General features: G+C 50.7%; 1 protein-coding gene across 2 annotated transcripts in view; it reads right to left on the reverse strand.

The window, feature by feature from the left end:
• Positions 1-347: 347 nt before the first annotated feature.
• The window catches only part of CTDSPL (CTD small phosphatase like), a 113,610-nt gene continuing 88,662 nt past the window's right edge, over positions 348-25,295 (reverse strand). Inside the window, exons 3-8 of one of the 2 annotated variants that reach the window (XM_084754932.1) lie at positions 23,865-23,897; positions 17,193-17,294; positions 14,034-14,090; positions 10,493-10,585; positions 6,419-6,604; positions 348-3,863 (exon numbers count right to left, since the gene is read on the reverse strand). In XM_084754932.1, coding sequence (XP_084611058.1) covers positions 3,738-3,863; positions 6,419-6,604; positions 10,493-10,585; positions 14,034-14,090; positions 17,193-17,294; positions 23,865-23,897 — 597 coding nt within the window. In that variant the 3' untranslated portion in view covers positions 348-3,737. The remainder of the gene's footprint in view (positions 3,864-6,418; positions 6,605-10,492; positions 10,586-14,033; positions 14,091-17,192; positions 17,295-23,864; positions 23,898-25,295) is intronic. The other variant, XM_084754933.1, reaches the window with a different exon arrangement.

The raw sequence follows: 25,295 nt of genomic DNA on the forward strand, positions 1-25,295 counted from the left end.
GGAGACTGGTCCTGGGACAAAGCCCACGTGGTAGGTGCTGGTAGGGCTGGAGTCCTTATGGGTGGATGGAGTCGCACTGCTCATCTGGGGGAAGCGGTCCAGAGGGCCTAGCTGTCACTTTTCAAGTTACAAGCAATTTGGGTTGGATGGTTTTCTAGCTTTTTCCCGGGGGGCAAAGACTGTGGCCACGAATCCTGAGCCCTTGTTCCCAACCCCATTCTGTAGAAGTGGGACCATCATCAGGGACCAAGGTGTCAGGAGGAGGGTATTCTGGGAGGTGGGGGCGGGGCGAGGAGAATCGGGAGGAGGGGCCAAACCTCCGCAGAAGCAGGTCAACCACGAGACAGTGCAGTTTGCTGAGTTTATTTTTGGCAGGAGGGAAATCACTGACAATACTCGCTCCTAGAACTGTGCACATTACACACGTAGTGTTTCCCAAGCAACACTGGACCGTCGCATTCAAACGTCCAGCAGAAAACTGTAACTCTCCAGGCACCAGCATTACCGCCCTGGGGGGCGTCCATCCTGAGGCCGCTCCAGGGACAGACAGGGTTTACAGTAAGGTAGGAACAGAGGCAGCCAGCAAGTTTGTGCCGGGACCGGCGGGCACAGAAGACCATCTGCTCTTCTCAACCCCTGGCATGCCAGCTGTCCAGCACAGCACCACTAGAAGCAGAGGCACAAACGTCACGAGTGTTTGACCAACAGGGCTGTGTGTTTCTGGATTTTATTAGGAAGCCATCTTTTAAGATACAGGGTTGTAAAACACTGCCAGGCTATACACACTTACAGGGTTCACTTTTGTACCCCAACTCCAAATACTGTAACCACCGACAAGCTGGTGTCCTGTGGACATCCTCATGTCCCCACTGCACCATGTCAGAGGGATCCCTGCCACCCGTAACAGGTGGTGTGTGACTAGGATGCAAATGCATTGTTTACAAACAGCTAGAGTGCATGGAGCCACAGACCAACACGGAGGATTCCGGAACAAATGGAAGACAGAGCGCTAACACCAGGGGTCAGAGGTGCTCAGGAAGCCCCCAGTTGAGGTCAAGCAAAAGGTGTGGGCTGGAGTCCACAAACCCCAGTCACCCTGTCCCAGACCTTCACGCCAAAAGCACTTGTCTAGGGGAGCGGTCCTAACCTGGAGCTGAGAAGACCAGGGAACTCGGACATCAGGCATTTCTTCTGCCTAAGGGGATGGAGTGTTTTGGTAATGTGGGAAGGATATGGCACAGAGAAGTGGCTGATAAGTCTTCAAGCCCACATTTTAATAAACTAACAATTACAAGCAATACCCGTATTTACCTTAAGAAAATAAACCTCACACATTCATCTCCTTTCTTGGCCTTGTTAGAATTCTATTGCTTCATTTACATGTAACTGATTAAAAATATAGATTTTTTTTCAATTATGTACATAAGGAGGATTTTTTTTTTTAAAGAAAGAAAAATTGGCATTTTGGAGCTTGGTCAAATAAGGTGCAGATTTCAGAACCCTCAGAGGCTCTGCCGCCCACCCAAGACTTCCATGTTTGGGGTAGCAAGAAGAGGCTCCCCACTCAGAAGCTCTGCTGGAGTGCACGCGCAGCTCCAGCTCCAGAACTTTAAGGCCAAGGGTCGGCCCCGAACCTGCCTGAAGTAGAGTACCATGTCTAGGCTTGCTTCCCCTGAAATAGCCTGCAATTTCAGTCCATTCTGCGCCCTTTTCCAAATAAGGCCCTGTGACACCAACACACATAGAGGCATAGGTGAAGATCTGGGGTCCCACCCAGGCCTCGTTCTGCGTGGGAAGCAACACACAGCAGACACCGAAACACCCAACACACTTAAGGCAGCGGGATCGGTAAATGACTGGTTTTCCACGAGGGTTTATGGCGTGTGTGGATCTGCCGCGTAACGGCTGTGACCTGTGGTAACGCTTAGAAAAGGGGCAGGTTCTATTTTAATTGGCACAGGAATTACTGGGTTCAGAATCTACACTGAGGAGACCTGATGACCCCTATACATTTTTATTTTGAATGCACAGTGGTTCTCCAGACCAAGCACTGTGGGAAGACAGGCCTAGTATCTGGCTTCATTATTTTGTGAATCAAAGGAAAAAAAAATTTTTTTTTGACCCCTGATTTTGAGTCTTGTTAGTGCCAGCAACTCCCAGCAGAACTCTGGCTGAGGCCCAACCCACAGAGGACTAAGGCAACGGTGCCAACACAAAAGGGCTCTTTTCCTTCTTCAGAAGAACGATGTAACACAGCACTGTTAAACATCAGACTGGGAACGCCTGGGAAGAGACATTCCCCCCACTCCCCACCCCACCCCCAACCCCCGGGCTCCAGGGGAAAGCCCTTCTCCCTGGTTTGGAGTGATGAGTGTCCCTTCCAGACAGGCTTCTCCAACCCTTGGCTCAAAGAGGCTGAGAGATGGATTCGAGCCACATAAGCGTGGCGGCTGGCTGAGGCCACAGGTTCTCCAGCGAGATTGGCAAGCTCCAGCTTAGGCCCTGATGTTGACTGCCGTGTAGAGCGAATGCCACACCTGAGCGGTGCATGGCCCTTCAGGGTTTGAAAACCTTTGTGCCCTTGAGCACTCTTGGTGGCCAGGGCCAAGGAAGGGAGCCTGTCGTGTCGCGCTTGACAGGGCAGGACACCTGCTTCTGACCCTGGCTGAGCCTGCAGCTTAGCCGTGAGCGTATTTGGAGCATAGGCACAGTGGCAAGAACAGTGTAACAGCCGCTGGTCAGTTCCATTTGGTGGCAGCGCAGTAGCAGCAAAGTCCCAAGCAGCCCCACGTGTACCCAGCTTTTAAAAGGAAAGACTTAAAGGATCCCGGGGTTTTAGGGTTTTCTGTAACTATTCCCCTCAACCAATAACAACAGAACAAGGGACAGAAGACGTGTGACAGTTGTGGGAAAGCAGACATGATGACATAATGTCACTTTTCAAGGGTAAAAATGCAACCTCAAGACACATTTTTATCAACATCAGAAATCGCAATAAAAGGAGTTGGCTGTCTCACTAAAGCATCGCGCCCTTGGCAGGTACATTCCAGGCTGGTAAGAAATGAGTGGGACAGTCACAGTCGTGGGGGGAAACGCCTGTCAGAGGAAGCCAGCCCCTGCTCATCGCACAGGCTGACAGTCGTACCTGGTCGGAGGCAGGCTCCTGTGACCCAGGTTCTCTCTGGCCACACCCTCACCCCACCACACACAGGCTACCAGGTTCTATAAAATTGCCCCGTTTGTCTTCTTAGAGTATTTAAGACAGTAAAAGACTAAAAGATGTTTGGAAATAGGCTGTATACAAAAATTAACTTTCAGCTTAAAACAACGTTCAAAAAGGCACTTCATCCTGTAGGAAAGAGATTCTGAGTTGGGCCAGCTGCTCCAAACTGGGACAAAAAGGGGACAGGTTGTCTGCACGGAAGGAGAGGTCAGGTGAAAGGAAGTCAGGTGAAAGATATCAAGGTTTTTTTTTTCTTTTTCTTTTTGGTATGTTTTAAGAAAATCGAATCTGGTAAAATGCAAGTCCCTTTATGAAATCTATTAAAAGAGTTTTTTTTTTTCCTTTAAAATAGTTGTTTCTGGTCTTTAAAAAAGAAAACAGGTAGGCATGGCGACATTCACCCTGTGGCCCAGAGCACGGAGTCTTCTCAGGCTCCACTGAGGGAGCTGAGGCCAGGCGGGGTCCCCTGAGCTGGGGCTTCTAGAGTGCACAGGAGGGATGGGCCGAGCCAGGGCTACCTACTGCAGAGTCTATGCAGCATGTTGTACACGTCGTCCTCCCGGCTCAGGCCCTCGAAGAAGGGGATGAGGTCCAGCAGCTCTGTGTCCGTCATGTCATCGAACCAGGACTGCACAGGCACCTGAAAGACAGCGCGTGAGGAGGCAGCAGGACGGAGTGCGAGGTGACACTGGTAACCCCACTATCCTTTGGCTTGCAATCACAGTTAGTCCACAGTTAGTGCTAACGCTGAAGCAGGCTGACCCTCAGTGAGGCAGAGGGTCCCCAGTGTGTGCACATTTGCCCCCGTTAGCTCTCCCGCTGCACAAACAAACAAAAACAAAAACAAAACAAAGCAAAAAACCAGCCACTCTCCACCCTTTTCCAAAGCTCTTTTTACTGCAATGGATTGACGCACTGTCTGTCAGAACCCTGGACGTCGCTCAGAGGTTGCCTGCCAACCACAGGCACACCAGGCCTCTACTTGAGGCCACTGCTTTAAGCTGTGTGTAGAAGGAAGCAGCAACCAGGCAAACGTGGAAATGTTGAATTTCGGGGCATTCAGAAGCTAGGGCAAAGAGAGGGTTCCCTTTAGCTTTAGGTAGAGGAAGGAGGGGTAGCAGTGGCGAGCACCCAGGAGTCCAAAGAAGAGAGGCAAAAAGAAATGCAAGGAAACCAAAAGGTAGGCCTCACTCATGTCGGGTAATGCTCTATCAATTGAACCAGATCAACAGCCCCACCTATGACATATTCTTGTTAGAAAAGAAAAAAGAAGGGTCTGGAGAGACAGCTCAACCGTCAAGACATTTTGTGCTTCCAAAGGACCCAAGTTTGGTTCCCAGCACCTACATTAGATGACTCCAGCCCCAGGGGATCCATTGCCCTCTTCTGGCCTCCTCAAGTACTGCACCCATGTGCGGATTCTCTTTTATATACCCTAACAGGTAATTAAAAATAAAAACCACAACAAAGAAAAATTTAAGAAGCCTGAGTCTAATCAAATAGTAGAGAGGAAGTCTAGCTGATTGCCTGAAGGAGGAAGTGTGGCTGGAAAAACATCAACCACTATAACAACTAGACAAATCTAGAATGTAGAAAATTCTCATCTCAACAAATAAGCTGATGGTGGCGGTGGCGGCGGCGGCGGCGCACGCCTTTAATCCCAGTACTCGGGAGGCAGAGGCAGGCGGATCACTGTGAGTTCGAGGCCAGCCTGGTCTACAAAGTGAATCCAGGACTGTCAAGGCTACAACCAAAACCAAAGCAAAACTTTCAACAAATAAATGATAGAGAAGAAAAAAATGGCAAGATCAAAGAAAAACATATGTTAATTGAAGTAATGCATGGACTTTTCCAGATCCTGACTTAAACAATTCAAGTGCAAGAAAACATGTCAAGGTGGCAGGACCATACGAACACAGTGTGCACAGCAGGCAACAGAAGAAATGGTTGTGAGGTGTGTAGGAAGGGGGCTACAACTGTGGTGAACATATGCTGTATCTAGTAGAGACAACTGCCAGGTCCATCAGGTGGGATTCCATTGACTTGTTAACATGAACCTATTTACTTATTTCAAGGGTCTCACTGTGTAGCCCAGGCTGGCCTTGAACTCATGGAGATCACTTGCTGGCCTTAAAGGCGTGCACCACCACACCTGACAATGTAGACATATTTAGCTTTAATGCAGTTAGGCTATTCTTACCTTTTAACTGAATATAGTCCCTCCTCTCCTTATTTTAAGGGGAGCTATAGGATTCTAGACTTTAAAGGGGGACGTTTGCATTGCAGGCTTGGGATGAGCCTGAGAAACACGTGTCTTTCCCAGAGAATGATCTGGACCTAGGGCTTGGTGAGGTGACCTTGCAGCAGTCACCAGTGGGCCTGGCTGATCTCTTCTTCCTGGAAGTCCCCGGCAAGTAGCAGAGGTCACCACCCTCCTGCTCTGTGAGCCATGCTGTCCTGGTTAGCAGGTGCCGTGGGTGGCTATGCTCCATGGAGCTGTACGAGGGGAGGCTTCCTGTGTGGTCCTCCACAACAGCACTCTGAGGTGGCAGAGGCGACAGTCTGATGGGAAGGCATTTCTGAAGTGCTATAGAGGGTATACTTCTGTTGAGGGGTTACCCCTGAGCCCCTTCTGTTGAAGGGTTACCCCTGAGCCTGAGAGGTCATTCAGCCCTGGGCAGCACCAGCTCCATGAGGTTAAGGCCAGAAAGAGCCCACTCCATAACACTATCCAAATGCTAAGGAGAGGCACTGCACCGAGCATTCTGCCAGGTCCCAGCACTGTTCACCCATCACACACTGAGTCCTCCACCAATCCCAGGAGAGCACCGTCCCTGTCCTCTCACCAATGTCATCACATTACTAAGTAGCTGAGTTAAGAGCCAGTAGAAAAAAAAAAAAAAAAAAGGCCAGGCCTGCTGGTGGCGCCAGCAGGGTCTATGAAGCGAGTCCAGGACAGCCAAGACTACACAGAGAAACCCTGTCTCAAAACAAAAAAAACCCAAACAACCCCCCAAAAGAACTCCAAAACAAAAACACCCCCCCAAAATAAAACAACAACAACAACAACAACAAAAAACCCTGAAAGGGCAAAAAACAACCCAGAGCCCCCTCAAGCAGTTGTTTCAGAAGTGGTGGTGCCAGCCAGGCCGGAGTTCAGTCAGAGCTTCCAGCTCACTCCCCGGGACTACTTACTGCGTTCTCAGGATGGAAGATGTAGGAGGCAGGAGAATTGTCCACAATGATCACTTTGCTCAGCTCCCGTCCCAGGCGACTCAGGTCCTTCACGTAGTTCCCACGGTGGAAAACACAGGATTCTCTGAAGAGTCGGGCCCGGAACACACCCCATCGGTCCAGGAGGTCAGCTACAGGGTCTGCATACTGGGAAGACAATGTCTCCGTGAAGGCTAGGCAACTGGAGGAGCCAGAAACTGTGACCTCTGACACCAAGACACACATTTCTTTTCTGGGGGGGGGGGGTGGTGGTGGTGCTTAGGATACGGTCTCATGTAGCAGTCCAGGATGGAGCCCGTTGGTGCCGGTGCTGTGGTCTCCTGCGTGCTATGACTACAAACATGAGTGCCACATCAGGCTTATACTTTTTTGTTTTGGTGCATTTCATTAGATTTGAAAGAAAAACCCCAGGTCCAGCAAGCTATAAATTCTGGTAGCTTCCCAGGAGACTGGAGAAAAGAAGGCCAAAAAAAAAAAAAAAAAAAAAAAAGAAAAGCCACATGTCTTCATGTCGGGGGGAGCTTCAGAGAAAAGGCAGGCAGGCTCAAGTGTTAGGGAAAGCACAAGAGAAGGAAGGAAGAAGACACGCTCTTCTGAGCGACTCAGAAAGGTGGAGAGTTGCAAAGCTACACAACTGTGGGCCTGTAAGGACCTGCCTAGGATCCCTCCTTGTTCTCCAGGGACACATGTGTGGAGGTCAGGTCACCGTCAGATGTCTTTCTCCACCTTGTATTTTGAGACAGAGTCTCTCCCTGCCCTTGCAGCTCAGCATTCAGCAGGGCTGGCTGGCCAGCAAGCGCCAGGGACCCCTGGTTGCTGTCTCTCTCATGCTGGATCTACAGGGGTGCAGGCTGCCACACCTGGCTCTCTGCGTGGGTGCTGGTGATGCTTGGGTGACATGTTACCCGGATTTGCTTTCCTTTTTTTTTTTTTAACCTTAAAAATCATCGTTATTGTGTATGTACACGTGCGCCATGATGTGCACTGGTCAGAGGAGAACTTTACGGAACTGTTTTCGGCCCCCGCCTCCCCCACCTTTATGTGGGCTCCCAGGGGTTGGACCTCAGACTGCCAGGCTTGCATGGGAGATGCCTTGAGCGACTGAGCCATCTCACCAACCTCCTGGACCACATTTTAGAAAGGCGCGGCAGTGAGTGGAAGTGCTTTAGGACTGTGGTGTTTTCTTCTCCGTGTACGTTAGGGAGCACTCCATTGTTAGTTCTCTCCCACTGAATCCATCAGAAGTTCCTGCCTGTTTCATTTCAAAAACATCCTGACTCCCACATTTATTTCTTTAGTTCTAGCGTCTTCCTGGACCAGGCCTCCCAGCTTGGGAGGCTCCTGTTTCCTGCTGAGCCTCCCCTCCCAGCTCATTGATCTCGCAGCTGTCAGACAGGCCACTGGAGTACAGCCAGCGCCCCATCGCTGGCCCGCTCCAAACTCCCCAGTGTTCACCTGCTGGCTGAGGAGAAAGCAGACAGCATACAGCACAGCCAATCACTGCCTTGTTCTGCAAGCTTCACTTGAGGCTTGGACTCAGCAACAAGGCTAACGTGAGGCTCACAGCCAGGAATGCTCAGGGTTGGCAACCCCATCATGAGGGGAGAGAACACCTGAGGCTGAGTCATGAAGGTCACAGTAGGCTGCACTGCAGCTGGGTCCGTGGGAAAGTCCTTTCCACTCTAAGGACATCCTGAGGGAGGCAGAGCCAGGAACAGCTGCATCTCCTAGTGACCCAGCAGCTTAGTGCACTATTTGAGTGAAGCTGGCTAAGGGGCACGAAAGCGGTCTATGAAGGGTTGACCTGGATGGAAACAGATGGCTCATCTTCTCCTCTTTGTTACCACCAGTGGAGGCAATCATCCTTTTATTTTTATAATTTTACTTATTTTTATTATTTTATTTATTTACTATACTCATTTTACATATTTTATTTTTATACTTTTAAATGATTGATTTGTTTTTATTTATGTGTATGAGTGTTTTGCTTTATATATATGTATATCTCATATGTGTGCAATATATATATATATATGTGTGTGTATGTATGTATGTATGTATCATGTGTGTGCAGTGTCTACAGAGGCCAGGAGAGGCCACTGGACCCCCTGGAACTGGAGTTATAGACAGTTGTGAGCTGCCATGTGGGTGCAGGGGAACTGACCCTGGGTCCTCTGCAAGAGCAGCCAGTGCCGGGTCATCTCTGCAGTCCTGGCAATTCATCTTTTAAGGAAGTGTCCGGGGTTCCCGGGCCTGCAAGATCAGGGTGAAGACCACAGGCACCCGAGGCAGGGGCTCGTCTCTTCCCCTGGGAGTCTTACCATCAGGAATGAATGGGTGTATGACAAAGCAGCACATACCACGGGAGTCTGGGAGTCCGTGGGCTGTCCCTGCAGGCCCGACCAGGAGGCAGGGAGGCCCAGTGTACACAAGCTGCTGGCTGAGTGCTGAGCTCATCCTCCAGAGCCATTGCGGTTGAAAAGGCTTTGAGGCCGCGCTGAGAACTAGGCCTGCCTCTGCAGGGCAAGAGTAACGCTGAGATAGGGCTAGAGAAACAGATGGCGTGGCAGGTGGGAACAGCCCAGGAAGAGCCTCCAGAACACGGATGTTTAGGCAAACATTGGGGACACTGGCAAGGAAGAGTGTTTTCAGTCTTGTCAAGGTAAAAAAAAAAAACAAAAAAACCAAGCCTCGGTCCAGCGCTCTGGTGTAATCCTGCTGTCTACTATTGGGCTGGTTATTACTTCAGGTTCCTTAGTGTCCCAGAGCAGCGTCACAAGCACCATTGAAGCTGCACACGCAATTAGTCTTGGCACCACTGGGGCAGACTGTGTTTTCCTCGAGGCCATGCTCCGTTTATCTCTCCTTAGCAGCCCCCACTGAGGCCAGCTGAGCAGGCAAGAGGACTGCTACGTAGGCGGCTCTTGCCTTGGTCAGCAGAGAGAACAGGCCCAGCAAGGAATGCCCCAGCTGGCAGAGCAGTGTTGAGGACTTGAAGTCCATAGGTCTACCATGTAGAGGAACGCGGGTGCCTTCCCAGGCAAGCCCCGGAGGAGGAAGCTGCTGGTGGCTCCCGAGTTCTGCATAGATAGGGGGTGAGGCTGCACACCACAGAACTCATACTCGGGGCCACTCAGAGGTGCCCACGGACACGCTGGTGGTGCTACCACGTGGATGGCATCACTCTGTGAGAGTCACGGTGGGCAGACGGACAGAGCAATGGCCCCGGAGGATAAGCTACGGCTTGCTTTGCCTTCCACACAGCAGGGCACCTATGAACACTGTCTGGGTGGTACCAGTGCTGATGACACTACACACTGAACATCAGGAGTGTTTACCCTCTAGCACCGTCCAGAAGTGTGCACAGCAGACAGTGAAGGCGCAATGAACATCTGCCCACTAAGAGTCGGGGGCTGTGCTGAGCCACTCAAATGGGCCACTTCATTTAATCTACTCCATCTGGCAGATGGAGGTATCCCTAGTTACACAAGTGAAAACCAAGGCGCCAGAAGTAAAGAGACTTACAGAAATCACACGGCCCCTTAAGCCAGTCAGAACTTCCGCCAGTCCATGCCTGCCAGTGACACCTGACACCGGCCTCTTACTTTTTCCTCCCTGTAACCTGTCACCACTAAACCCAAGGGCACAGAGACCTTTAGCATCTGGGTGCCAGTCGGTGGTGATGGAAGCTCTACCATGCCCTTGTCCGTGTTATGCAGCCATCTTCCTACAGTCACAACAAACAGACAGGTCTTGTGATTTCGCCTGTGGGTAACTGGTTTCAGGTGGCTGCGTACAGCAACTTCATGGAGCATTTGTTCCAAATGCTCCCTGTCACCATGGTAACCAGAAGCCTTTCAGCCTGGCAGTGTGCGCATGGCCTGCATCCATCCCATCTGGGGTGGGAACCTGTCACCATAAAAATAGCTTCCTCCACCTTAACAAAGGGTTCTTGGCAGCTTGGGGGGTGGTGGTGGTGGAGGGCGGAGGGGTTGGGATGACGGCTGGGAGTCTGCAGCAGGGAGCAGGACGCACCTTGGCCAAGCTGGCAGTGAAGAGGACACACTCAAAGAGCTGCCCCATCCTCTGGAGGAACTCGTCCACGTGCGGCCGCTTTAGCACGTACACCTGCAATGGTAGGAGACAGCAGCTGTCAGTCACAACAGCCAGAGACAGCCTGGGCCTCGAAGGAGATGCCAAGGGGGCCCTCCTCCTACTTGCCAGGCCTATGCTTGATCTGCTGAGCTCAGACCAGGTTCCATGTGTCACAGACAACCCTCACGAAGACAAGGGGAAGCTGACCATGTAGTCAAGGGCTGGGGAATCTTGAGAGCCAGGAAGTGGGGCATAGCTGTGTCACGTTCAGGTGAAGCCATGCACGCATCCCACGTGCGGTTTGGCACTTGCTGTGATTCGGCTCCTATGAGGACACAGGACACAGCCCAGGTGCTGTCCTTTTGGAGGTCTAGGACTGGCTGCTGCCTTCAGCCCTGAATGTCCCCACCCCCACACACCTGGTAAGAAGGCCTGGGGTTAAAGTGCTTGAAAACTTTCCACTTGGACACCATGGCGGCCACACCGCTTGTGTGAGAGTGCAAAGGCGCTTCAGAGCGGCACAGGGTTTCTCTGTCTGTCCCGCAGTGGGGCTCTGTGCATCCTTTTGGTCAGGCTAGGCAAGGCTACAAGGCTTTACCTAACACATAGGCTTCGGCCCCGGGAAGCCACATTAATCTGAGGGAACTGAGAGATGAGAGAGAAAGCAAAGCCAGGGAGGAGAAATGGGAAGAGGGAGGAATCAATTAAAACTTGAGGGGCTGGAGAGATGGCTCAGAGGCTAAGAGCACTGGCTGCTCTTCCAGAGGTCCTGAGTTCAATTCCCAGCAATCACATGGTAGCTCACAACCATCTATAATGAGATCTGGTGCCCTCTTTCGATACGCAGGCTTACATGCAGGCAGAATGTTATATACGTAATAAATAAATCTTAAAAAAAAACAAACAAACAAACTTGAATAAACCCACTCGCTGTTTATAGCCACCTCTTTAGAAACACAATTACCAGGCCCCAGTGCTGTGCTCAGTGCAGCTACAAGGCTGAATTGGCTGCAGGTGTACGTTGCTGAGCACTCAGTCTTGAGCACACATTTACAGAAATTAATGAACAGGACAAAACCCACTGTAGGGGGGCGAGGAGTACACATTAAAGGCGACCCTCCTTCCAGAGGAGGGAGACACAGAAAGCAACATCCGGCCTTGACCTTGGAGGGTGACTAGGAGTTCGCATGCTAAGCAAGAACATTAACCTTCCAGGCTGAGCAAACTAAGGACAGGAGACCTGGAGGTTTGACAACACGGGTGGTACTGGGCCAACGCCTGTGTGCCCAGCCAATCATAGGTGTGAGAGAACACTGGGAGGCTTTGCAAGTGGAGGAAGCAGTTGAAGGTGAAGGGCTAGGTAGGTGGTAGTAAGCACACAGGACTTCTAATGGCAGACAGCAGGGGTGGGGGGTGGGGGCGGAGGCTGCAGAAGGGGAGACCAGACACAAGACTGGACCACACGCAAGGAAAACACACTGCAGGTGACAAAGGTCCCACGTGGAAACGACTGCTTTGCAGCATGCCAGAAAAAAGGTGCTTTGTAGGGCGAAGACTTGGTGGGAAACCGCCCGGCTAGCTGAAAAGAGCGGATCTGAAGGCCCGGCTCTGCGGCTTTGAGGCTGAGGCCAGAGGAATGCGCTGCTGAGCAGGGATGCTGGGCTACACTGAGGGCAGAGCCTGCTTTCCTCGCAACACATCTTGGTGCCAGTGACCAGGTGTGGCCTCCGGTCCTGTGTCCCAGGGAGGACTGTTTGGGCAGCAAGCCTGGCTACATGCAAAGGGCTGGAGGCTGACCGGGAACTCTGACGTTGACGCCTTTGGCGGAAAGGAGGGTCCTGAGCCCGGATGCCGGCGTCCAGGCCCGCGTCCCCGTGCAAGTAACCAAGAATAGGCCCCTTGGGACCTGCACAGCCTATCCTGGATTACTTGAACGAGGCCACGGCCTTCGCCAGGGCCTTTGGTCCTCCTGCTTTTGCGCCTTCCTTCCCTCGGGAAGTTCTGGTCTCTACCCGGGTGCCCTGGGGGTGTCTACTGCTAAAGAGAAGGGGCTGGGGGCGGGGATGGTTCTGCGCATGCTCGTGGTCACGTGGTGTGGAGGACTCTTTCTCTCCACATCACTGGGTAGCCCTCCTGTGCCTCATCTCAAGAACTCTCCAACTCTAGCCACAGTGATCAGTGCAGAGGTCCTAACTGCTTGTCAGAGGTTGAGTTAATTCAGCCGATGCGCCTGTGAATGTTAAATGCCTAGGTGCCTGCGGTTTTGACTTTACCATGGCTTTGAACAGCTTGAAGTATGAAGCCGCCACTTTCCCAGGTCCTGCTTCCTGCAGAACAGGCCAGAAAGCTGGGGGTGGGGGTGGGGAAGGGGGGCGGACCAAGTGTAAGGAATAGAGCCCTGGTTCTTGTTTGGATACTTTTCATGTATAATCTTGGGCCAACCCGTTCCTTAAGTCTCAGTTTCTCCGTCAGGACAACGAGGTAGCTAGAACAGCTGATTTCACAACCTGGATTGTCCTAACATTGCACTCAAGAGTCAAGGTGCCTTATCGGCATCATTAATCAATGACATCCTGTGTAGCCCAGGAACCAGGAAATGCCTCTTCCTGGGACATGAGGCCAGATACTCCCCCCTTAAGGCTTTGAGTTTGACAGGGGAGATGGTCCCATCACTCCTAAGGAAAATCTGACACCGTTACCTCTACTCTAACCTCCACGGCGAGTTTTTCTACTACGCTTCTAATGTATTCATAAATTAAGCCATTTCCAGAAGAGCTTGCAAATGACAAAACCAAACAAACTCGGAAGAAGGTTCATGCCATCTGACTGACATCTTCACGCATAGCAGCCGGCTGATCTTAACACACCCTCCCCCTTTGCTTTGGAGTTGACCGCTTGCTAGAGAGCCACTGGTGAAAGCCACAGGGGACAGAAAGATCAAACTGGAGCAGCTGGTATCAAAGTGGACATCTTTCCCCCAAGAACTGCTAAGTGGGTGACTGGTGGCACTTTTCTGTTGCATGCTGGGAGAGAAGCCCAAAGCAGCCATAGGAGGAAGTTAGCCAGGCTGAGGGGCAGTATGGAAACTCTCGGAAGTCTAAATCAAACCAGAGAACAACCACACCTCATGTTTATGAACAGAAAAGGCTCCTCATAAACCTGGCAAAAACAAACAAACAAACAAACAAACAAAAAACCCCAAATATGTGTGTGAGGCAGAAAGTCACTCCCTGTGTTTGTTTGTTTGTTTACGGTTGTTGAGACAGGGTTTCCCTGTGGAGCCCTGGCTGGCTTCAGACTCGAAAGATCCGCCCGCCTCTGCCTCCATGCCCGGCATACTGTATTTATTATATACAAAGTTTGTTTCCTGTGGCTGGAATTAAATTACCACTGGAATGAGGATTTAGCAGTGACATTCACAGGGGGTGTGGTGATGAGAGGAGAGCGCTCGCGGGACTGCGGGTTGGCTCTGATCTCTTACCTGATGTACAGTTCCATCGATTTCAACGGGAACAATGAAATCGGCATTACTAATGGGCTAGAGAGAAAAGAAACCGTGGTTACTGCATATGAAAGGAAAAGAGAAAACAGGCCATTTTTAGCAAGGAAAAGGCTTGCCTGGACCAATGTTTTGATAATTGGGGGGAAACAGTTCAGGAGGAGCGCTGGTGCATGCTTTGAAATAAACAAGCAGGAAGGCGCATTTCTCTCTGTTTTGAGTGTCCTGGCGTCTCAGCAGCCGGTCCAGTCTCTTGGTCCACCTGCCTGCCTCAACCACAGAGGGTGGCACAGCCTGGCAGGGGTATGGGTGTCCTCAGGGACTCTGGCTCTTGCCCTGGAATCCAGACAGAAGGAGGGGAGCCATTGATGGCCACCAGGGGGCAGAGACGAAAGCCTGCCGGCCAGTTGTCACTGCCACTGGAAAAGTAATTTGTCCTTGGACTCACAGTGTGGGCAGCTTGGCAACGGATGCTGAGCAGGGACCCACAGCAGGCGTAAAGCCAGCCGCAGCAGGCCAGGATCCTGGGCAGACTTTCCCCTCTGGACTTGAGCATGTGCTTTCTTCAACTGCTATGGTGGTAGGTCTGATGGTCCCAGTGGCTCCATCAGTGGCCTCAGGCCTTGCTTGGTGGCCTGGCCTGGTGGTTTCCTGCTCTGGGACTGGAGGACAGCCAGCCCTTTCCACTGCCCTGTTCTAGGAAACACAAAACTCAGCTTTCCCACAACTCCACAGGCATCTAACGTAACGCTCGGGTGGCATTAAACACATGTGAAAAAATAAAAGTACAACTCCAACAGTCACCATAACTCAATGCCTGGCTCGCAGGCAGTTCTAAATGGAATCCCACAAGTTAGAAAGATTAACAGAGGTCCCAGTCTTCAGACCCTAGGGGCAAGAGATACTCAGAGGAAGCGAGAGGCCACCAGGTGGAGAAGGCGTGCAGCACCTCTGGTCAGACTGTCAACTAGGTCCACCGCTTAGGCCACCAGTGTACCACACCATCTTCCTGACACATGAACTGAGAAATGTGGAATGTGCTAGACCATGACCCCATGACCAAGCCCTCAGATGTGGGAGCGCTGCTTAAGATCCATAGTTTATTTGTTCCCAGCACAGGAAGGCAACTCGAAATTTCATAATTTTACCACTGAAATATGGAGCTATGAAAAGCAGAGAGAATAACTGGAGAAGAAATTGTCACAAGACGTCTGGATTATGAAACCACACTCCGCAGGGGGACGCAAGAGAGGAAAACCAGTCCCGGCTTCCAAGTGTCATTCGTGAGCTCTCATGCGCTGGGGTGACGGAGGCCAGGCTGGAGCAGGGCCTTTCGCATGAGCCCACGAACTCGTGTGTCACACAGGAGAAAGGTTCATAGCATTCACATTCCCAAAAGACCTTGAAATGCCCAGAACATTAAAAATCATGAGGAATAATCAATTTGCAAAGGTAGCCTGGCCCTTCAGATGGCTCAGCGAGGAGACATAGCTCAGTGCTGTGTAGACCCGAGGATGAACTTTCGATCCCTGGAACCCACAGAGCAAGGAGGGACCAATCCTAACAGTTGTTCTCTGACCTTGCATAGACACCGTGGCACACATGCACCCATACTCGACACAGAAAGAGAGGAACAAAACAAAGGGAAAAACCATTTTAAAAAGTAGTCAGGCCAGGGGAGAAATGAGGAAATTTTGTTTACAGCTTGTGACCACCATGCCCTCTGAGCAGGCCCCAGAGACACTGGGGCTGCCAAGGCCCTGCCTCGGAGCTGGGAATTCTTGGTAATCTTCGGCAGTTTGCCCCGAGCTGCTTGGGAGGATGCACTCTATGCCGACAGCAACTGACCCCTGCTCTGAAGGGCTTTAAGCTCCCAGCTGCTTGCTTCACAGAAGAGGAAATGTTGCAATGCCATTTGAATGCCACTTTGGACGCAGGACCAATCCTGAAAGAGCTCAGCCCTTGGAATGCTGGGTGATGAGGTGGTTCCACAAGCCCCAACAGCTAGAGTGAGATTCCCTTCTCACTGCTGGGTTATCCACTTTCCAAAGCCTTCTGAGATAGCCTCCTGGCCTTGTCCTGTCCCTTCAGGGAGGAAGGTACAGTCTAGGATTGTTTTTCCTTTAGGAAGGTAAATCTAGCCAGGAATGACAAGGGCTCAGTGGACTCTGGCCATTGGTGGAGCCAGTCACATCTCTCTGTGAAGCAAGAGGTGTCCCAAGGGGAAGGGGGGTTTCCTGCAGGAAGGTAAAATCTAGCCAGGAATGATAAGGGCTCAGGTGGGACACCGCTGTGGGTGGAGCCAGCCACATCACTCTGTAAAGCAAGAGGTGTGCAAGGTTGGGGGGTGGTGGGGGTGGTGGTGATGATGAGGAAAGAATGTAGTGACACTGGCCAGGGTTTCAATGACAAGGGTAGTCCCCCCCCAGATGTGACCAGGCTCTTACAAACACCTACCACGTGTCTGCAAGACACCAACCACTTATCCCAAATGTGTCAGCATTTGCCTCTTGCAAACACCAACTACTTTGAGGAGTAAATGAACTCATCATCTTAAGAATGCAGCCTTGCTGTCCTGGTGTGGAGGTCCTCCCTGTTGCTCTAGCTGTTTCTTGCAGTGAGAAGGAGCAGGGAAAGTGACCAGAAAGCCTCCGACATTCACTTTGACTTAGTTTAGCTGCAGCTCAGCACCCACTGAGAGGGGCTGTGAAGACAGGCACTGAGCTGTGACGGTACCAGAAACCCCCAGCGTGAAAATGATCATCGGATGAACGGCCCCGCCCATTCATAGGCTTAACTCTGAGAGACTGTTCAAAAACTGACCTGGGAACACCCCAGGACAGCAGGGATGCATGACAGTTCTCACTATTGCCCACCCCACCCCAATAAAAGCACAGCATTCCAGTCACATCCTTGGGGGCACTGACTGGCTGTACCGCCCCCTAAAAAGCATTTCTACAAGGGCTCAGAGTGGGGAAGGCAGGACCTCGAGGAAAGGGATGAGATCTCAGAGACACCGACAGCCCAGCGATTTCTTCCTCAAACCAAAGTGTTAATAAGCAACCATCACAGCCCATGTCCTCATGCCCACCTGGGTTAAAGGGGTAAGGTCTAACGGTACCCGAGCGATGCGGAATTTACCTTAAATGAACTGTGCACCAGGGTTTCATCTAGATCAATGACCACACATTTCTTTCCATAGTCGAGCACCGTCACCTCTGGAAGGAGGTATTTAGCGGGTGGCTAAAGGAAGAGGAAATTAAGATCAATATTATAAACTCAATGTAAGAGTGGGATCTCCCCCTGCCCCGCCCCAACCTCCGCTACAGCAGAGACTGCATTACTGAGGGTGTGAATGAAAGCAAACGTTGAAAGGCCTGGCCAAGCTTACTATGTCTCTTTACCAAAAGCAGTAACCACCAGGATTCTGCAGCAGAAGGCGGAAGTCCCACCCCCCTAACTGCCTTTCTGTGACTGGCTGCTGTAAGGGTCTGTTCTAGCATTAAGCCTGGCCTTCGATGTCATCACCTAAGATACTATTTATTTGCGACAGTCAAGCCCCATGTAAGGTAGATGTTTAACACTCATATCAGCAGTAAACCGCCCAGCATTTCCCCTGGCACGCCCAGGGTGGCCATTACTATTAAAGAAGACTACATTCCTATGAATGTTTACTTGTAATAAGTTCTGGCTTCACGGGCCTATTTCCTGGGGTCATAATTTCACCAAGAATTCACTGTAACATGTCAGGAGACTTTGGAGCTATGCTGGACCTGTGTGCAGTAATTTTTCTTTTTCCTTCACTGACTGACATTTTATTTACATGTATGTATGCTTGCTTGTGTGTGTGTGTGTGTGTGTGTGTGTGTGTGTGTGTGTGTGCACTTGTGCATGCAGGTGCCTGTAGAGTCCAGAAGAGGGCGTCGGGTCCCCTGAAACTGCAGTTACAGGGGGTGATTGTGGGCCACAATGTGGGTGCTGGAAGCTGAACCTGGGTCCTCGGCAAGGGCAGCACAAACGCCTAAGTGCTGAGCTGCGGCTTTGGCCGCCATGATGGGCGTTCTAGAACACTAGAAGCTGTAGGCCCACCAACAAGTGCCCTTCAAGCATTAACATTTAAACTGGTGGGCTCAGCACCTACACTGCTGTGTCCTGAAACCGAATGGGCAGGGCAACTGCACCTCTTATATCAAGTTAGATTTTATTCCGTGTGCTGTGTTAAACCAAAGTATCTGTTGTCAGATCAGCTGACTCCTGTCTTGTGATGGGTCACAAAGAGCTAATACATTGCTTTGCAATTTCAGCCAGCCTCTTGTTTTGAGTATTTATTTCTTTGGGCTCGCCTCACTCCAGAGATAATGTGAAGTATTTTAATTGACTGTGGTATGTTCAATGTCCAGTGTTAACCAGCTAATTTCTTTTCTGCAAACTGTTTAATATTTGATGCAAAACAAAACCTAATTAAATATCTAGACCCAGCCATGGAGGAACGAATAGTGGTGTTTTTAAAGTAAGACGAGAAAGCTTGAAATCAGGAGTATTTCCTTTAAAGTGGCTTGTTCCTTTTTCCCTTTGAATATCAGCTAATGAAAACAATAAATTTTGAAGCTGGGCTAGGTGATGCACGCCTGTGATCCCAGCTACTCAGGGGCCAAGGCAGAAGGACCAACAGCTCAAGGCTTGTCTGGGCTACATAGTGGGCTTAGGGACTCCCTTGGCCAACTTCATGCGACCCTATCTCAAAAAGTAGGGCTGGGGACCAGGCTGGTAGAAGGATGGCACGTGTGAGGCATTAGGCTTAGTCCCTGCACTGAAAAAACAAACAAACAAACAAACAAACAAAAACCTGAGCTTTATCTAGTCCACAGCAAATGCACAGCAGACAGCAGGCTAGCTAAAGAGGAAGGTGCCACGATCACCCGGCCAAGAGGTTGATCAAGAAGAGCTGGCATGTGCAGCCACAAGCTGTCCTAGCTCTAGGGTGCTCCCTGCATTGATGTTTTCTTCCAAGTCACAAAGAAGAAAAGGCCCAGAAGGCTCCATGTCTCATAGCTCTGATTAAAGCTGGCTCCTAGTCTTCCATGGCCTCCCAGCACCAGCAAGGGAGGTGGGCCTGGGGGAAGTGGGTTGCGCCCTGACGCCTGGTGGGGCATTCAGGGACTGAGAAGGGATAATTTCCAGCATTATAAATGACTGCGCCAGCAGGTTATTAAAAACAAAAACAAAAAAACTAAACTTGCAAGAAGTTTTGTACAAAAACAGGTTTTTTTTTTCTTTTTTAAAAGCAAGGATAGTTGGGTATGCTGGTGCATGCACACCTTTAATCCCAGCACTTGGCAGGCAGAGGCAGGTGGATCACTGTGAGTTCGAGGCCAGCCTGGTCTACAAAGTGAGTCCAGGATAGCTAGGACTGTTACAAAAAAAAACACCTTGTCTCGAAAAACCTGAAGAAGAAGAAGAAGAGGAGGAGGAGGAGGAGGAAGAGGAGGAGATGGAGGAGGAGGAGGAGGAAGAGGAGGAAGAGGAGGAGGAGGAGGAGGAGGAAGAAGAAGAAGAAGAAGAAGAAGAAGAAGAAGAAGAAGAAGAAGAAGAAGCAGCAAGGTTGCAATTTGGTGGGGGTGGGAGTGGGGGCCAATTCCAAGAGTGAACATAGCCAAGAGATGGTGAATTCTTTCTTTGGGCCATAGCAGACAGCATGCACGTGACCAGGATAAAAATTCGCTTTGATTTTATCGCACACTTATGTAAGAACATGGACAGGTGAGAGCCTTTCCCCTCCCCCAGGTTAAGCCTGTGTCTCCAGTCCTTCTGTTTGTTTTACACACCACTAGAGCAACACTTATAACTTAAGTCACTTAAATTGCTAAGCCTGGAAAACAAGGCTCCAGCAACTCAACCCTCACAGATCTGAAAACATCAAAGATCTGCCAGAAGCGGCTCAGTGATTTTCCAAGCCCAAGACTAAAAATTACCTTCTTAGCCTACGTAACCCACACTTTATTCTCTGAGTTAAAGTAATTGAAAAAGTAGATGTCCCTGAGTGAACGGTACAAGAAAGACTCCTGCTAAGCAAGCCACTGACTTTACAGCACAACAAGGCCAGGTGGGAAGAGGGTGGGGGTGGGTGGGGGTGGGTGGGGGGTGGGGGTGAGGACAAGGAGAGAGGACTCCATTGATCTCTGGCCCTTTTCCTAAATGCACACAGCTCCTCTGGGACCCTCCTCTGGAGGAACACAAATTCCTCAGTCCACCGCGAGGACCGCTGGACAGCTGTGCTCTTGCTGACACATAGACACTGTAAAACCACCACAGAGCTTGTTACTTAGCTGGTCTTGAATCGGCTGGAGCTTTAACCAAATCTTTGAGGTCATCACAAAGCTCAGGGACAAGAAAAAAAAAACACCCGTTACATCACGAAGGGCTCTCCTTATTTACGGCATAACTGAACCTGGGGCGACCATCCCCCACGCTAGCTAAGCACTCTGTCACCGAATCACCCTCACCCTCTTTTTACTTTTTAAAGTGTGAGGCAAGGTCTCACACTAAGGTACCCAGGCTGGCCTTGAACTCACTCTCCCTCAGCCTCCTGAATAGCTGGAATTAGAAGCCTGTGCTATCAGGCCAATCATTTAAAAGAACTTTTAATTATTATTATTATCTATTATTATTATTGCATGTGAGGGTTATGTGTGGGCACCTGTAAGCCATGCATGTGTGTCATGGCATTTGTGTGAAGGTTCAGAGGACAAGTCTATGGGGTCTGTTGTGTTCTTCCACCTTTGTGTGGGTTCCAGGAGCTGGGTCACTGATTATGATAGCAATGGCCTTTTCCATACAAAGTCACTCACACAGATGCGCTAACGGGCCTTGCCGGGTGGGGCAGGAGCACAGAAGCTGGGGAGGAGGAAGGCATCACGGCTTGCCATGTCAAGTCTGGGGACAACACTCCAGTTTTATTAGTTGTCGGTCTACGACAGAGGCCGCTTGTTAAGTCACCGCCTTCCTCCCCTTCCAATGCGTCAACATTTCTGCCGTATCGCCAGGCCTCCGTGTGTGCACATCAGTGAGACATGTGACTTCAGCCAGAGTGTGGGGCAGCGGGACTTGGGTCGCAGACCCTCCCTGTGGCATCTTTCACTGAGGATGCCATCCTCACAAGCTTGTCTCAAGCCACCGCCCGTGTGAAGGTCCGGTCCCCAGCATTTCTTCCCTACCCTTCAACGTCAGACTGTAACTAAAAGCCCCGGGGGGCTTCCCGATGAGGAAGGCCCTAATGGCCAGCCTGGGGCTGGGAGACAAAAGCTGCAGACTGATACTGTCAGCAGTCCCTGTATAGGTGTCATTCTGATAAAGGGTCAGGGAGGCGGAGTGGCCACTGGAGCACTGTGCCATGCCTTCTAGATGGATGAAGAACATCAGAGATTCAGAAGAGAGCATGGGTCCTGGGTCATGGTTGCAGACTGGGTAAATCTTCCTCAACACAGAATCGGGAGTCATGAGGCATCGGATCAATACATTTACCTATAGAAGATCAAAGTTTCTTCGTGGCCAAAATGATTGTAAGCTTTGGTAACTAACGCTGTGGGAATGCTGTTGGACCTAGTGTTTCCAGTTAGGACTGGATCACAGAGGTCCACATACACGGATACTCCTACAACAAAAGCTTGTGAACATACACAAACGGCAGCCAAGTGAATGCTATCAGTGCTGGGAGAAGTGCACATGCTCATACCTGGAGGGATGCTCAAGGACCGACAAGCTGCCGGCAGAGTGTCTGTCTGGAGACATTACCGATGGGAGCCGCCGGAGATGTTTCCCCTCATATGTTTAATTTTCACCATTTAAAGTTTAACTACTGGCTTGAGTTGTTGTTGAATAAAAAGTTCAAAGTCTTAAACTTCTGCGCAGGCGAACAGGCCAACGTGTGAATGGGAGAAGCAGCGGGGAAGCCAGAAGCAGAGATGGGGGTGGGTGGGCGGGGGACGCGAGACACAGGACAGGGTGTGTGTGGCGGGGGACGGGACAAGGGACTCTGCAGGAGGTCTGCAGGCTGAGTACCCACTTAGGTATCCTCCGATGCAGCATGCCTAGTTTCAACCACCCTTAGTATTACCCAGCACCCCGTCTGCTCCAGGAAGAACAGGGTCACTCTACCTAACTGACCCAGGGCGTTGGGAAGTCTCTATACAGATTTTTACCAGGGACACCATGACTTAAATCTCAGCACCGGATGGAGCCCAGATGACCTTGTTCTCAGTGATGCAGGCTGAACAGGCGGTGGAGGTGACAGTGAGCCACTGCGGGGACTATTTTCCTTCATATCATCATTTTAAGTTGCAAGTTGGGGCTGGGGATGTAGCCTAGTGGTACAGTGCTTGCTTAACCTGCACAAGGGAATTCCCAGTGCTGGGGGGGGGGGGGGAGGAAACAGCACATACACAAAGACACAAATTACTTCAGCCTTTGTGGCAGCCAGCCCCATGAGTCACGTGGCCTGACCCGCTACTGCAGGTGTAGGACACAGGCTGCAGTTTATTGATCTGACGCAGAGATAAATTACCCGAGGAACCTTCCTGGCCCTGTTTACTTTATGCTGGACCGCTGCACATGGTTGAGCCTGGATCTGGGGGAGAAGGGCCAGTGTCCTCAGCAGCGTTTGCACAGGCTCAGATGCTTTCATTTGGCACCTAGATTTACAGATGGCTATTAATTACTTTGGGGGGTGGCATTGGAGGGGAGGGGGCAATAGATGCTGCCATCTATTGAACACAGACACTTGCGCAAGAAAAATGTATGGAAGTTAGAGGAAGGCCCTTGCTATCGAGCCTGCTGAATGTCACCATCAACCACTGGCTAGCATGCTGAATTGCCTGGCTGGTCTTTGCCCCCAATGAAGCCCAACCCCGTAGGCATGGCCAATGGAGAATCAAAGGTCTTTAGGAAAAATAAAGTGGTTGACCTTTTGGGGCCAGCTGCAAATCACACGTGCTACCAAAGCCTTCTTGGGTATCCCAAACTCACCAAACCCACTCTACTCAGTGGAGGACAGCTGTACTTTTCTGGAGGTTTCAGGAAATATGTCAAAGATACACAAACAGATTGGACTCGCATAATCGGAATCAGATAATCTGCACAGACTGGAAAACCAGTTCACAAGCTGAACCCCCTGGCTGAGGACACGGGGCTGTGCCCAGTGGTAAAGCTCCTCAGGGGAATTGCTTGTTTCATGGTCTGAAGACAGGGGTGCAGTAGGCTGAGCTAGGGGTGGCTGTGAGGGCAAATGGTGGCCAGGCTGGAGCAGAGCTGCACAGCGGCTGGCCTGAGGGGCGGGGCGGCTGAGTCCTGCAAGTTCAAGGAGTCTAGGCAGGAGTCTGGTTCCTCTCAGCCCAGAGCAGCAGCCAAGCAGCCTGGGACAGCTCAATCAGCCAGAATCTGCTGGAAAGAAGCAAGTCTGGGCAATGTATGGTGCGGCCTGTTCAGTGGGCTGGGCCAGTGCGGCATGGTTGATGGGGCTGGGTCTAGGCCACCTCCATTTACTGAAACAGGGAGGTCCTTCCTGGGAGGAAGGGAGTGAGGCTCCCAGGGGGAAAGACAGGAGAAGTGGGTGGACAGCGGTGTCTGTTCTCCTAAGTACAGCTGACCTTTCACAGCTCAAACTAGCTTCGTTTCTCTGTTTTTAAAGCAGATTACAGTTGTTTATACCACATGATAAGACTCAACAGAAGCAAGAACATTGGAAAACCTTTCCCCCTGAGTAGACCCAAAGGCACAGATTTTACGCATGTTTTAACAGAACTGGATAAAGATACCTACACTTGGTACGGGAATGACCTGCCTCTGGTCACCCTGAGGAAAAAGAAAAGAAAATCACTGTCAGGTTGGAAGAGAAAAGGGTTACATTCCCAACAGAAACATTGGAGCTCTCTCTCTGCACACACAGAGCGATGGCCGTCCCACCCCTGTACCCTGGTGGCAGTCAGCGAGCTGAGGGAAGGAGCAGGCCCTGGCTTCCTCCAGACTCTGCCCGGGCTGGAAGGCTTCTGAAGCCTACAAACTCTCTGTTTATTTAAACAGTGTCTGCCCTGCTCCTAGGAATCTGACTATAACAAAAACAAAACCGAACACTCATATTTTGATTGCCATCCCTCTGGTGACCGGCTTGTTTCTTGTTTTTAAGCATCCTCCCCCTAAAAGTTTAACATGCAGGGAAAAAGGAGTCAGGGTTATCAGATTACAAGGACTGCCTGACCCCTCCATGTCCTCTGTGGGGAGTACAGGGAAGAGGGGACAGGGCAAGGTACAAGAAGTCTCCTTTCAGGCCACAGATAGATACAGCTCTCCCCTTTATGAGAAAAAACAGAACCTGTATTCACTGAGGGTGTTAAGAATATTCATGCCCCAAGGACAGGCCTCAACCAGCCTCAGTGCAGAACGCCAGCCATTTCCAACCCAGCTGGCAGAAACGGTTCATCTTACCACTGATAATTGTTGATACAAGGAAACACCGTTTTATTTATTTTCTTGTGTTTTTTCTTTTTCATATGGCCCAATAGGGAGATGTATTGCTTCATGTCTCCAATTGGAGGATTTGCGAAAAGAGGTGTCCATGGTTACCTAGGTACGAGGTCACCAGTGCCATGGTCTCCTGTGAAGGCCAAACCTGACAGCAAAGGCAAGTAGGTGGCTGGCACCTTCCTGTAGCTCTGCTGAGACCCACGTGGCGACTCCTGAGCATCTCTGGCCCCAGACATCACCTCTGTGGTATAACTGCAATTCCTCTTTTCTCTGAAGCTGACTTCTTGGGGGCCTCTCTCTAGGACTCCAACAGGCACTATCAGAAGAGAGCTTTGTGGTTCTTCCTCACAATAGCACATGCTAATCAAATTCTAGTATTGAACAACCTGTGCAGGGAACCTCATTCCAGAAGCTTCTAAATAATACCATTCCTAACATTAGGACTCAGGAGCAGACTGCTGCCATCTGTCGGGAAGATATAACCAGATGCTCCTATGTGCCAGGCAGATGACTGGGTGAGGGTGCCCTCCAACTGCCCATGGACCAACTGCATCTCTGAGCTATCATCATCTTAACAGGACATCTCCCAGAGCAGGGACAAATGTCTCTGAAATTGCTCCTGAAGGCTAAGCCATGTAGGAAGCCCTGATCCAGCCAGAGAACACAGACCCTCCCACCCCCCAGTCAGTCAGCCTCAGAAACACCTGTCAAGAGGTGAGCATGTGTGTG

This window comes from Acomys minous (genome assembly GCF_964271855.1).
Source record: "Acomys minous genome assembly, chromosome: 13".
In the NCBI taxonomy this organism is placed as follows: domain Eukaryota; kingdom Metazoa; phylum Chordata; class Mammalia; order Rodentia; family Muridae; genus Acomys; species Acomys minous.